This window comes from Macrobrachium rosenbergii, unplaced genomic scaffold (genome assembly GCF_040412425.1).
Source record: "Macrobrachium rosenbergii isolate ZJJX-2024 unplaced genomic scaffold, ASM4041242v1 13902, whole genome shotgun sequence".
NCBI classification, from domain to species: domain Eukaryota; kingdom Metazoa; phylum Arthropoda; class Malacostraca; order Decapoda; family Palaemonidae; genus Macrobrachium; species Macrobrachium rosenbergii.
Genome location: NW_027100722.1, coordinates 1,365,576 through 1,378,980, shown reverse-complemented (window position 1 = coordinate 1,378,980; position 13,405 = coordinate 1,365,576). Strand labels below are relative to the sequence as shown.

Here is a 13,405-nt window from a genome sequence, read left to right as displayed (position 1 = left end):
TTTTCTCCTTTAGTGAACAGTTTAGAGAATTAACAATGTCGGACATAGAAACATCAGACGTAGAAATGTCAGATAATGAAAATGAAAAAACAGAAAAACGCATAGTGCTGATCCTAGGACATTCTCAGGTAAGGAAAATGGAAAGTGCCTTTGATAAAATAAATGAAGAAGAGGAAACCCTTTATTTTATAACACACTCAATAGGTGGTGCTACTTGTTATGATATCACATCAGAAGAAGTAAAGGGGTGTGAAGCAGAGGCAGTTGTGCTTTTTGTAGGAAGTAATGATATAGATAGTGAAGATGCTGAATCAACAAATGATATTAGGAATAATATCATAGAACTTGCAAATGATATCTCCAATGTGGATGGAGTAAAGATAGTCTATATCGTTACTGTGGAACCCCGTACAAGCCTGAGATATGTAATCTATAACGAATATCGAAGAAGTCGAAATAGGTTGAACCAAAGGCTACGTAAGTCAACCGGTTATTATATCATTAATAATGGTCTCACTGAGAAGGATCTAGGCAATGATGGAGTTCATTTAACTCAAGAAGCCTCTGAAACACTGGCAGGGGAAGAATATATGAAAGAGTCAGCAGTGATGCTGATTCAGGAGAATGGTAATAGCATAAGTGGACCAAGTGGGGTGGGGATAAGGGACTACGCATCTAGCATTGCATTAGTTATAAGTTGTATATAATTATTGTGGTAAGTTTTGAAGAAGTGAATTTCTCTTGAAGTGTGTTAATTAATTGCATTTAATGGGGTGGTTATATATTAAATTGAAAATTGTTGAAAATACTTAAATTGTATATTTTGCATAAACCATTGTTTGTTGAAATTGCTGAAAATTTGAAAATTTTTATTGGTTTTAGCTGATTTGATAATTATCATTGGGAAAATGACGGACAGAGAAGCTTTGGTGAGGTCACGAGGTGGTTACAAGGTGTAATCACCAAATGGATAAATAAGATAGACTCTGCTATTGCTGCAGGTAATGTCAATACATTGTCTTCAATTAAAGATTTATTTATAAAACAAATGAAGACTGTGCAAGAACTGAATGAGAAGATATTAGCTTTAACCACTGAAGAAGAACGAATGAATGAGGTGGAAGAAGCAAGCAGAGTATGAAGTAGTAATTGGGGAACATTGGTATAAGTTGATCAATGCCATAGCAGCGATATCAGGAAGCGGTTCTCCTGGAAATCCTCCGACCACACCTAAGATTAATATTAGATTGCCGAAATTGGATCTCCCACATTATACTGGAGATGTGTTGGAGTGGAATTCCTTCTGGGAATTGTACAATGTGTCGGTACACCAGCGAGGGGACTTGGAGCCAATTCAGAAATTTTCATATCTGCAAAGCTTACTCACAGGAGATGCTCTAAAATTGATTTCAGGATTTAAGTTGGAAGCTGCGAATTATTCACAAGCTATATCTCTTCTCCAAGCCACCTATGGGAAAAGGGATGAGATCAAACGAGTTCTGGTAAGAAGATTACTAGAAATGGAATCTCCATCTGCTAATTCAGAATCATTGCAAACATTCAGAGCAAATTTTGAATGCTCGATAAGATCGTTGGAGAGTGAAAACCTGGAGTTGAATGAGCTTTACACTATTTTGCTTTATGGTAAGTTGCCTAAGAGTGTTAGTGAAACTGTAAAACGCAGATGTGGAGATGATTGGCTAGTATTTGACACATTTAAGAAATATCTAGAAGAAGAAATTCACAATCTAAGATCTTTCGTCTCAGTGGATGTAAATAAACCTGGAACTCTATCAACAATATCTACATTCACAGTGAATCAATCACAATCTGTTTAGACCTAAGAGTAAAGGAAATGTGAATAAATTTAGTTCTCAACAAGCAAGAAAATGTGCATTGTGTGAAGGCGAACACTGGTGGACACAGTGTAAAACTTATGCCAGTAGGGATAAGAGACTGAGTCGTCTCAGGTTTTACGATTGTGTTTTGTGTGTGCATCGAATAAACACTTTAGTGTAGATTGTGAGAAGCAAAGTTGTGGAAACGGATGTAGATTAAAACATCATCGTGTGTTGTGTGATAAACAACAAACCAGCGAACCAAGTAAACCAGCAAGTAAATCAACAATTAAATCCGCAAATAAACCAGCAAGTAAACCTAATAATAATGGTGTGCAAGTTGGAACACTTTCCGTAAGTGATCAGGGTCAGAAATCCAAGCAGAGGTCCATTCTACCAACAGCCACAATTGTGTTAAAGGGTAAAGGAAGACATTTAGTACGCCTTCGTGGATTATTGGACACTTGTGCGGAACGAACCTTTATCAGAAGGTCAGCACTTAGGACGTGCAGTATAGATCTAAAGGCACGGAGAAAATTGTCTTAAGGGGTTATTTGACAAGCAAACCTGTGAACGAGTATGAGACGGTGAGTGTTTCCATACCTTATAAGGGTAGATTGATTATTATGGATTGTATTGTGGTAGACGAGTTACCAGAGTATACTAAGAAATTCAACGTTAAACGAAATTTGAAAACGTTGTGTAAAACCAAAATTTGTCTAGCGGACAAAGATTTCGATCTGCCTGTGGACAAGCAAGCACCCATTGATATGTTGGTAGGCGTTGATAATGTCTATAACATTTTACACCATATGATAATGATGTAAAGAATGATTTGGATATTTTGTGGAACTTAGATAAAGTAGGTATTGACTGCAATGAATTGAGAGAACATGATCGAAAGGTTCCAGAAGACTTTGAAAATACCATTGTATATTCTGAAATGGAGAAGCAATATGTTGTGGCCTTACCATGGAAGTCTAATAAGCCAAGGCTTCCATCCAATTATGGCATGGCGTTGGGCCGGGTTAAACAACAATGTGCGAAATTTCAGAAAGATGAAGCCTACCTGAACCACTATCAAAAAATCCTGAAGGATCAGGAGGATAGGGGTTCATTGAAAGGGTAGATAAAAGCAAATCGGTTGAAAATTGTCATTATCTAGCACATCATAGTGTACAGAAAGATAGTGTCACCACTCCAATCAGAATAGTTTTCGACTGTTCCAGGAGACAAGGTAAAAATGGATTGAGTCTTAACGACTGTCTGTGGACTGGACCACATATTACGACAGATTTGCTCAAATTCTTATTGCAGTTCAGAACTAACAACTACGCTTGTATTAGTGACATAGAAAAGGCATTTCTTATGGTGCAATTGAGAGAAGAAGACCGCAACTACACACGGTTTTTATGGTTGCAAGACCCAACGGATCCAAATAGCGAGTTAATCATATATAGGTTTAGGGTGGTGGTGTTTGGTGCTACGTGTTCTCCGTTTCTGTTGAATGCCACTATTAAATCACATCTGGCAGCTGTTAGAAAAGATACGAACTGTACTGAGATGGTGGATATGATGAAGAGGGGATTATACGTGGACAACCTTCAATTTACGTCCAACAGTGAAGATCAATTGATAAACTTATTTTTGGTGCAAACAAAATATTTGCACAGGCGCACTTGTATTTAAAGGAATGGACTAGTAATAGTGATCTTTTGAATACTGTCGCGGATGCCTATCACATAAAATCAAAAGAGAAACAAACCTATAAAGTCTTAGGCTTAAATTGGAACATCTCTAGTGATGAACTAACAATAACACCTAATCATCTTAAGACCGGTCAAACAAAACGTGAAATTCTAAGTGCAATTGCCCAAATTTATGATCCTTTAGGAGTGCTTATCCCTATTACGATACGAGCTAGAATATTCTTGCAGGATTTGTGGAAACAGCAGTTGAAATGGGATGATCTACTTTCAGTTCCTTTATTAAAACAGTGGAATGAGTTGTCCAATGACTTAGAGAAAAGTCTCAGTATTTCCTTCTCCAGAAGCACTAATCTGGAGAAAGCGGATTATCTCCACATTTTCTGTGATGCTAGCATAACAGCTTATGGTTGTGTGGCCTATCGAGCAAGTGGGAAAACTTCGTCTCTGATTATGGCAAAGGGTAGAGTAGCACCCATTAAAGAGTTGACTGTACCTAAATTAGAATTAATGGCTTTGTTGTTAGGTGCAAGATTGTGTAAATTTATAGTTGAAACTTTTGAAGAAAATAAATTTGAGAAAATAATAATTTGGTCTGATAGTAAAGTTGCCCTGGGATGGTTAGTGACAAAGAATAATTTGCCAGTATTTGTGAAAAACAGAGTATTGAAATTAACTCTATAACTGCGGGGATCGTCTTTTCTTACGTCCCATCTTCAGAAAACCCTAGTGACTGGATTACTAGAGGAAAAAAGACAGAAGAAGTAAGAAATAACTCCTTTTGGTGGGAGGGACCTCCCTGGTTAAAATCAGAAAACCACACCTATCCTATTGACAGGACATGGGTGAAAGAAGCACAAACACAGGAAGTTATTCAGGTCCATCTTGTAGGGAACAGTGAAAAAACCCATCTGCTGACCTGGGAAAGATTTAGTAGAGTGGATAAATTTTGTAAAACTATAGCTTGGATAATGCGATTTATTCACAATTGCAAATCAACTGGCTGTAGGAAAATTGGAAGTTTAACCCTGGAAGAACTTCAACAAGCTAAAAATAAAATGATTATACTCTTACAAAAGGAATACTTTCCGGAAGAATATAAAGCTTTGGAAAGGGGGGATAAAGTTTCAAAATTGACCTTATTAGTACAATTGAATCTCTTCTTGGAAGAAGGTATTATAAGATGCAGAGGAAGATTGGAACATGTCGCACAGGCGGCGGAAATAAAATTCCCAATCTTGCTGCCAAAAAGTTGTTTTCTCACAAGATTGATAGTAAGGAGCATCACTGTTCACAAGCTCACATGGGAGTAAATGCAACCGTGGCAAGTGTGAGACAGGAATACTGGGTCCCACAGCTTTGCCAATTATCCAAAAGTGTAATACATCATTGTATAATCTGTAAGAAAACACAAGGAGACCCTACCGTGTGAATATTGCTCCACCATTGCCAGAATTTCGGGTGCAGAGAAAACAACCCTTTAGCGTTACAGGGTAGATTATACAGGAGCGTTGTTAACCAAGGAGAAACATCAAAATCCTGAAAAAGCCTATATTGTGTTGTTTACTTGTCCAGTTACTAGAGGAATCCATATCGAATTAGTAAAAGATCTGTCCTGCGATTCGTTTCTTATGGTGTTCCGAAAGTTTTGTAGCCGTCGGGGATTTCCTTCTTTAATGCTAAGTGACAATGCTACTACCTTTGTATCGGCTAAAGATTATTTGAAAAAACATGGCAGAAAGTTCCTTAGTGCAAGAACACCTGAATGCTATCGAATGTAAATGGAGGTTCATACCAGGCAGAGCACCTTGGTTTGGAGCTATATGGGAAAGATTGATTGGTCTTTTGAAAACATGTCTGAAGAAGGTAATAGGTCAGGCCTTTCTCAGCTTTAGTGAACTTTCCTGTGTTGTGACTGAACTTGAAGCAATTATTAATGACAGACCCTTAAGTTATACTCCGGGAGATCTAGACCAGTTGGATATTCTGACGCCCAATCATTTGATTTTAGGACGTAGATTGAGATCTTTCCCTAGGAAGTCATAGATTGGAAAGATGAAACTAAGGATCCTCTGTATGGAGAAAATAAGGATGTTGGAAAGCGATTTTTGTACATCACGAAAAAATGTGATGACCTGTGGAAAAGGTGGGAGAGAATATTTAACTTCTCTCCGAGAAACTCATCGGGTGGGAATCAGACACGAATTTTGGCCCAAAATGGGAGATGTTGTGTTGATACACGATGAAGGACCGAGAAGTCGTTGGAAGCTCGGTCAGATTGTCAAATTACACGTGGGACCGGATGATGTCTTACGCGTGGTTACTTTAAAAACCCCACAAGGTCAGGTAATGAGACCTGTTGTCAAGCTATATCCTTTGGAATTATGGCAAGAGACTGATGTTGTCATATCTGAGAAAACTGATAACAAGAGCACCCGACCAATCAGGAAAACGGCACAGGCGGCTACTGAGGCCAGAAGAACCCTTATTCAAGCGGGACAATTATAACTGTAAATATTGTTTCTGTTTGCTGGGAGTGTATTGTGACTCAAGATGGAATCACGATAGTGCATTTATAAAGACCAGTAAGCAGTCATTTATCTTTTATTTTGTAAGGGAAATATTATGAACATTATGCAATGCGGGATGCGTAGAAAATTATATAAGTTGTATTGAATTGTTTGTAATAATATAATATTTCTTTGTGTCAAGTGTTTTTTGAAGAGTAAAATACACTCAATGGTTGTTTGACTCTAAGCAATCTTTAACGAGTTTTAAGGATTGTCGTTAGCGAATGCGGGTCGCGCATGCGTGGACTTCAGTCAGCTCTGACTGATTTGAGTTAGAATCGGACAGTACCGGCTCAGTTGTTTAACAGTGAGGGTCATTGTTACCCTACGGTATCTCGTAATGTAGGGGAAAGGGAATTAACACAGCTTCGAGAGGAGTTCTTACCATCATGTGCTACAGCTAAGTTTACGATTTTATAAGTGTTTTGTTGAGGTGATAATATTGAAGGGCATGCATGCACTATAGATATTGTTACTGGCAGGCATTTGTAAAATGAATAGGATTATTCTTCGGATTGCCGGATAGGAAACTTTACAATAAATATTTTAAGGTTAGTAATAAATATAAATAATCTATTTCTGGTCAAACAATGATTTTATACGATCACAGGATATGGTAAATTAAATTGTATACATGAACACAACGCAAATTCTCGATTTATTGAATGAAAGGAACAGAAAAGAATCCTTGGAAATCTGTTAATGAACCTGGTAATATGCGAACCAAATCAGGGTAAATTTAGGTTTTCATATTGATTGAATATTCTATATGTTTACTATTTTGGATTCTTTTGAGTAAATATAGAAGGTAACACACCCCTCCACGAAACTGCCAAGAACGAAGTGTCCCAAAGGTGTAGTAGACGCCCTCTTGTCGCGAGGGGCTCACTTAGATGCTACGAATGGTCAGGGCCAAACATTTGCATCTCTGAGAGCTGACCAAGCGCAGCCAGTTTCTCAACTAGTGAATGTTGTTCGTCACACCTCTTTGTAGTGCCTAGCCGCAACGTGTATTAGAAAACATGGTATTTCTTACAAGAGCGTCTTGCATCCCCTACTTGAGCAGTTTGTTGACATGCACCGATAAGGTTTACATTATGCGTAATGGAGTTTTCAGTATCTGGTTCCTGTTACGCACTGTATATATTGAAATGCTTTAACTTACACCTGTATGAATGTATATATTTCTTCTTGGATTATTTTTGCACATATGTTTAGTGATTAAGTAGACTATTTTTTTACATGTACAGTACAGAGTTACATATAATAATCTCTAATATTTTCTGCCCAATTATGGTGAGATGTAACACATATCAGAATGTGTTTTATGTATTTTCATATGTACTTTTATGTATTATTGTATGAGGATTTTATTTTTTTATGTTTTGTATAGAGGCTTGCTGACTGTATAAGCCCATTTGAATTCACTGACTTTTTTAATAATTGTCTTGATATATTGAAGAGAATGAGAGAATCGAGATGCCGTCTCATCTGTACTCTGTAATGCTTTTCTTAAGTAGTCTTAAATATATATATACCCTTAACTAACTTTATAGTTTCTTTTTTACCTCCAAGTCGTTATCTTCTTCCATGGAGTAATCTTGCAGGTTACATGATAACTAAATGTTACTGGGTGTTTTTTCCACATTATATACAAAGAGCAAGAATCATAAAAAATCTTTTTAGAATTTTTTTTAACGCTGATTTTATAATTTCTGGTATAAGAAGAATGAAATGATTATTCAGGTACCATTTGGAGAAAGTTTTACGAAAAATATGACACTGGGGATACATGAATATCTTGAGTAATGCAATAACATTTTTACTTAACGATTTTTTAAAGTCTATTAGTTTTAATTGCTTTATCTGGAGTTAAAACCGTCTTAAGCATACTAGAACGATACGATACTATGCTACTGATGAAAGTCAATAGTATTCGTACGAAGATAGCACTCAGTCATCGAAACTAAACTAATCTACTTCGATTAAATAATGACCTAAATTTAGTTTAGATTAATTTGTGATTGAACGCACTTCCGGAAAATTATTTTTATCCCAATAATGAATATTAATTCTAAGAAGTTCAAATGTTCAAGCAACATACTTAAATTGTTCTTTTTATTACTCGAAAAGTCATTCAAAACAAGTGAACAGTATTTTGGCTTTTGTCTTGCTCATAAAATGAAGAAATGGGAGGAGGATGGAAATGGCGACAGCAGGAAAGTGATCCTTTTCTGCTTTTATATGTCTCATGGAACCTAAAGTTTGAGATAAAAGTATTGATACTTTCTTTTCATTGCTTAATATTGACTGTCTTAACTTTTTAATATTTTTAATAAGATTCTCTTTTAATGATTTTTATACGAGTACAAAAGTTTCCCTTCAAATGATTTTCTAAATGCAGCGTAATTTAATCTTCAAAAAACCTCTCAGAATATGATTTTACTATTCCCTAAATTAATTAAGCTTTGACAAGGTATTGGTTAGCTGTTATCAATTCTTATAATGGACTGAACGGTTTAACTGTATATTTGGAAACTCTTACAATAGCTGATATTAGAGTAAAATGATGTTTATGACGACGAAAGCATGAATTAAGGCTTTGCGAAAACAGATTCTCCTTAAGAATTTGAGAAGCATAAAGTTACTTAATTAGACAGATAAAAGAAGGGCTGATAAGGGAAGAGTATTGTCAGATAAAGCATCTCAGTGTGCACATGGACCTACCAAAAAAGCTTGTCATAGCAATGGTGAGAAGTCATGGAGCCGGTAACGGAATGCACGATATAAAAGGAAATTTGTTAAGGGGTTGGAGTTGCTATGAAGAAAAAGACGCAGGTTGTACAATATTACAAACACGATATAAACAGGTTCGGTGTACAACTGTATCTGAAATGAGTATGTGCTCATGGACTGAAAGATGTAAGATGTAGAAGGAAAGACAGGAAAAGTAGGTGAAACATTATGGGGAAAGTAAAGATGTTACGAATACAGAGTGGATTGGATGATATCAGCTGAAAACACAGGGTTTATTTGTAAACTAATGTGCCACATATTAAAAAAAAAAAAATTAGACAATATTGGCTATAAAAGAAAAATTCTAACATGGACCATGCTTAATATACCAACTAAGGATTCTGTGTTCAAGTTTGAAAACTAATTCTAATCTCAAATTTATGGAGTAGGAATGGTGTCACCTTTCTCTTGCTACTTTGCTAAAACCCTTTTATGACACTGCGAGGCTATATGGCTAAGCCACTTCCCTGCATAATTTCAACCTTTATTCTATATAAAATTCGCAAAGATGTTTTTAATCTACAAGAAAGTCGAAGTTATTCACTGATTCATTGAATATTTAACTACACAACATCCAAAAATGAAATTCACATTTGAAACTGAAAATAATTACATACTCCAAGTCCTTGACACCACCAATGTCAAGAGATAATAACATGTTTTCTACCCGAGTTCACAGAAAATCCCTACATAAAGGACTAGGTATTCATTTCTTTAAGTTTTCTCCTATTCTTTACAAAATTAAGAGCATAAAGGGCCAACTTCATTGAATTTGATAAAGAAATTCTGTATTTACAAAACTACTTTTGTTCTCGTTCATTTTCATTGTCTCAAAAAGTTTTTAGATCATTTCCCGATATAAAAAGTCATCAGACAAGTCCCTATTTTCTGTGTACCAAACAACATTCGATAAATGGAGCTTCCATACATAGGAAGTCAATGCTTTGAATTACCAAAACTTTGCAAAATGTTAAGAAATGGTAAGAGTTACAGCTTCGGTTTGCTATTGCTGAAAAATTATCAACTGACTCTTACCTAAGCAAGAAAGAATCCTTCCTGTGCAGGCTTATCTTCAGGTTTTGTTTGCCAGTTCACTTGGTCTCGTTGTAATATACACAGGGTTTATTGCTAGTTTCAATACACAATTTTGAACACGCTGAAAATATAATCAGAACACTTAGCTATTAGGGATCACTCTCACCGTCAACACTTTAGTTTCTCGGCAAAGACTTCAAAATCCCGTATAAAGCAAAAGACAAACGGGGCAATCTCTTGACAGGCTCTCTTTGTAATAGAAGAATTGAACTAGATTTTAATGGTAATGTACTGGCTATTCAGTTGTTCTTGAAATAGCATTGTACCTACTGAAAACGTAACAGGCTGATTGCCTATTGCAGGGTTTCCTAACCAGGGTTCCGCGGAACCCTGGGGTTCCTTAAGAGCTTGCCAAAGGTTCCTTCAAGAGATGCTGATAAATAGGCTGAGGTTATTATGACTTTGCACATATGTGCAAATGCATTTTTCAGTTTTTTTAACCTAATTTTCTTATACATGTACGGAAATATTTTTGGAAATTTTTGGGGGTATTATAACAATATTTTCAAACTATCACATCATTTTAAAAAAGTATAATAGTCACAGAGAATATATTTGCAGAATACATTTGGTGAAGTTAAAACGGTGACTTAGTGGTCAGAGGACATAAAACTGTATGTGAGCGATTTGTGTGCAACCAAGTAACTTGCTCGACGAGTACAGACTGATTTCAGCAGCCCGTCAGTCTCCATCTGTTCTCCCTGGCGTGCAGGTACAGTCCCTCATTCAACCATGTTATGTATATTATTAATTGTTACCCATCATGTAGGGATGATATATAACCTAGAAAAATTAGGTATGTTTGTTTATTTTAGTTCATTAAAAACTTATGTACATGTTCTCTCTCTCTCTCTCTCTCTCTCTCTCTCTCTCTCTCTCTCTCTCTCTCTCTCTCTCTCTCTCTCTCTCTCTCTCTCTCTCTCTTTTGCTAGCTCTCTCAAGATCTGTACGTATGTCTGGTTTTACCTTTGTATTAGATTCTTTCTGTCTTATTTGTTTTAATGTTATTTATCATGTCATTTTTCTTATATTCAGGACTATAGGCTTTAGTTTTATTCTCGGCTGAAGAATTGCAATCCTGAAAGTATCTGTCAACTTTTAATGCATTACTGTTTTTTTTTTTCAGAAATGTCTGATGGTCCGATGTGGCGATATTTGAAGAGGAACCATGAGGACCAAAATTCACCCAGTGATACAGTCACTGATACTGATGATGAGGCTAATGATGAAGAAATGCAGTCTTCTACTAAATTTCTCAGGACTGAGGCAAAAGTGGACAAAAGAAAGGTACGTCTTTACAATGAAAACTACTTATCAATGGGCTTTACATGGACTGATGATCCAAGTTGTCCCATTCCACTGTGCCTCGTCTGTGGCAAACAGCTCTCAAATGCAGCAATGGCTCCAGCAAAACTGAAAAGACACTTCACAACAAACCACAGTAATATGTCAAATAAATGTGCCGATTATTTTAAGAGGTTATTGGAAACACAAAGAAAACAGAGTGCTGCTTTTGCAAGGTGAGTGTCAGTGAAAATGCCCAGGAAGATAGTTATTTGGTAGCAGAACTTATTGCACAAAAAAGGAAAGTCACACAGTTGGCAAGAACCTAATAATGCCAGCATGTAAAATTTTAGTGGGTAAAATGCTGGGACAAGATGCAGTACGAGCAATTGAAAATGTTCCACTTTCAGACAATACGATAAGTCGACGCAGTGATGACATGTCACGTGATGCTGAAGAGGTTTTGTGTGATAAAATAATAAATGACAGTTTTTGTATTCAGGTTGACGAATCAACAGATTTAACCAATAAGTGCCATGTCGTAGCTTCCGTAAGATTTGTCAATGGGGTGAAATTCAAGAAAACTTTTTTTGTTGCAAAGAACTACCTGAAACTAGTACAGGAAGAGATATATTTAATATTTTGTCTTCATATCTGGAAAAAAGAGGTCTCTCCTGGAAGAATTGTATTGGCATCTGCACTGATGGTGTCCCATCAATGGTAGGCTCAATCAGAGGTTTCGCTTCTCTTGTAAAGCAAGAAAATGCTGATGCTGGTTCACAGAGAAGTACTGGTTTCAAAAGCTCTTGGAGATGAATTGAAAAAAGTTTTTGATAATGTCATCAAAATGGTGAAATTTATCAAACAAAGACCAGTTCATTGCAGAATGTTTAAGAAATTGTGTGAAAACTTGGACAAAGAGCATAAAAATCTCCTGCTGCATACAGAAATTCGGTGGCTCAGTAGAGGAAGAGTTCTAAATAGAGTGTTTGAGCTGAAAGTTGAATTACAGGAGTACTTTCAAGAAAACAGGAGTACTTTCAAGAAAACAACAAGTCAGATTTCGCTGAGTGCTTTGAAGATGAAGAATGGTTGCAGAAGCTAGCCTACTTAGCAGATATTTTTCAGCACATGAATCAGTTGAATAAGTCACTACAAGGCTCTGGAGAAAATGTATTGACTTCGAGTGATAAGATTCTTGGATTTAAAAGAAGACTAAACCTTTGGAAAAAACATGTTTCAAAAGGGAACCTTGAAATGTTTCAGCTACTGCAGGGGCTTAAAAGTGAAGATGGATACCAGCAAATTTCAAGTCTTATTCAAAAGCACCTAGAAGAGCTGCAAATAAAAAGAGTTTGATTGGGTGAGGGATCCTTTCTCTGAATGTTTTGCCCATTCCAAGAACTTGAATTTAAGAGAAGAGGAAGAACTTTGTGCATTACAGTCAGATCGTACACTCAAGATGAGATTTACAGACCTATCCTTGGACAAGTTCTGGATTTCAGTGAAAAAAGAATATCCTGCCATTCACAGAAAAGCAATAAATATTTTGCTTCAGTTTTCCACTTCCTACATGTGTGAGCAAGCTTTTTCTCATTTGACAAGTATAAAGAGCAAGGAAAGAAACTGTCTCCTTTCAGTAGAAGAAGAAATGCGTGTGTGCTTATCAAAGATTCGACCTTGAATTAGGCATTTGTGTTCCAAAAGACAAGCACAAGTGTCACATTGAAGAAGCACATTTCATTCCGGGCCAATATATTTTTGTTCGTATTATTTTGATTGATATTGTCTCTTCAATAAATTATTTCAGTTATTTTTGAATTGTGAATAAACTGGAAAAAGGATCCAGTTATTATGTGCTTGAACTAGTTGTCAGAAAAATATGTTGATTTTTTTTTTTCAAAATTGACAATAAATTTGAGAAAGACATTTTTTTTTTACCTGAACCGGTTATAAAAAGAAAAATATTGCTTGCATTATGAAGGAGAAATAAATAAATAAGATTGTAAAATATTTTTTTATGTAGGGGTTCCTTGGGACATCACTATTATTGGAAGGGTTCCACGAAGGTAAAAAGGTTGGGAAACACTGGCCTATTGCCTAGTTTCCTTACCCT

General features: G+C 36.1%; 1 protein-coding gene across 1 annotated transcript; it reads left to right on the top strand.

Annotated features, from left to right (window-relative positions):
• The first annotated feature begins 1,112 nt into the window (after positions 1-1,112).
• LOC136837953 (uncharacterized) lies at positions 1,113-12,105 on the top strand. The gene is made up of 3 exons (XM_067102822.1): positions 1,113-1,644; positions 11,132-11,525; positions 11,955-12,105. The coding sequence occupies exons 1-3, from the start codon at positions 1,113-1,115 to the stop codon at positions 12,103-12,105; spliced, it is 1,077 nt and encodes a 358-aa protein (XP_066958923.1).
• Positions 12,106-13,405: the final 1,300 nt, after the last annotated feature.

Bases quoted from the DNA above. Each gene is read 5' to 3' on its own strand.
- LOC136837953 (XM_067102822.1), top strand. From the start codon at position 1,113: ATGAGGTGGAAGAAGCAAGCAGAGTATGAAGTAGTAATTGGGGAACAT. The intron at 1,645-11,131 runs GTAAGTTGCCTA...TTTTTTTTTCAG, and splicing joins TTACACTATTTTGCTTTATG to AAATGTCTGATGGTCCGATG. The intron at 11,526-11,954 runs GTGAGTGTCAGT...TCTGGAAAAAAG, and splicing joins CAGAGTGCTGCTTTTGCAAG to AGGTCTCTCCTGGAAGAATT.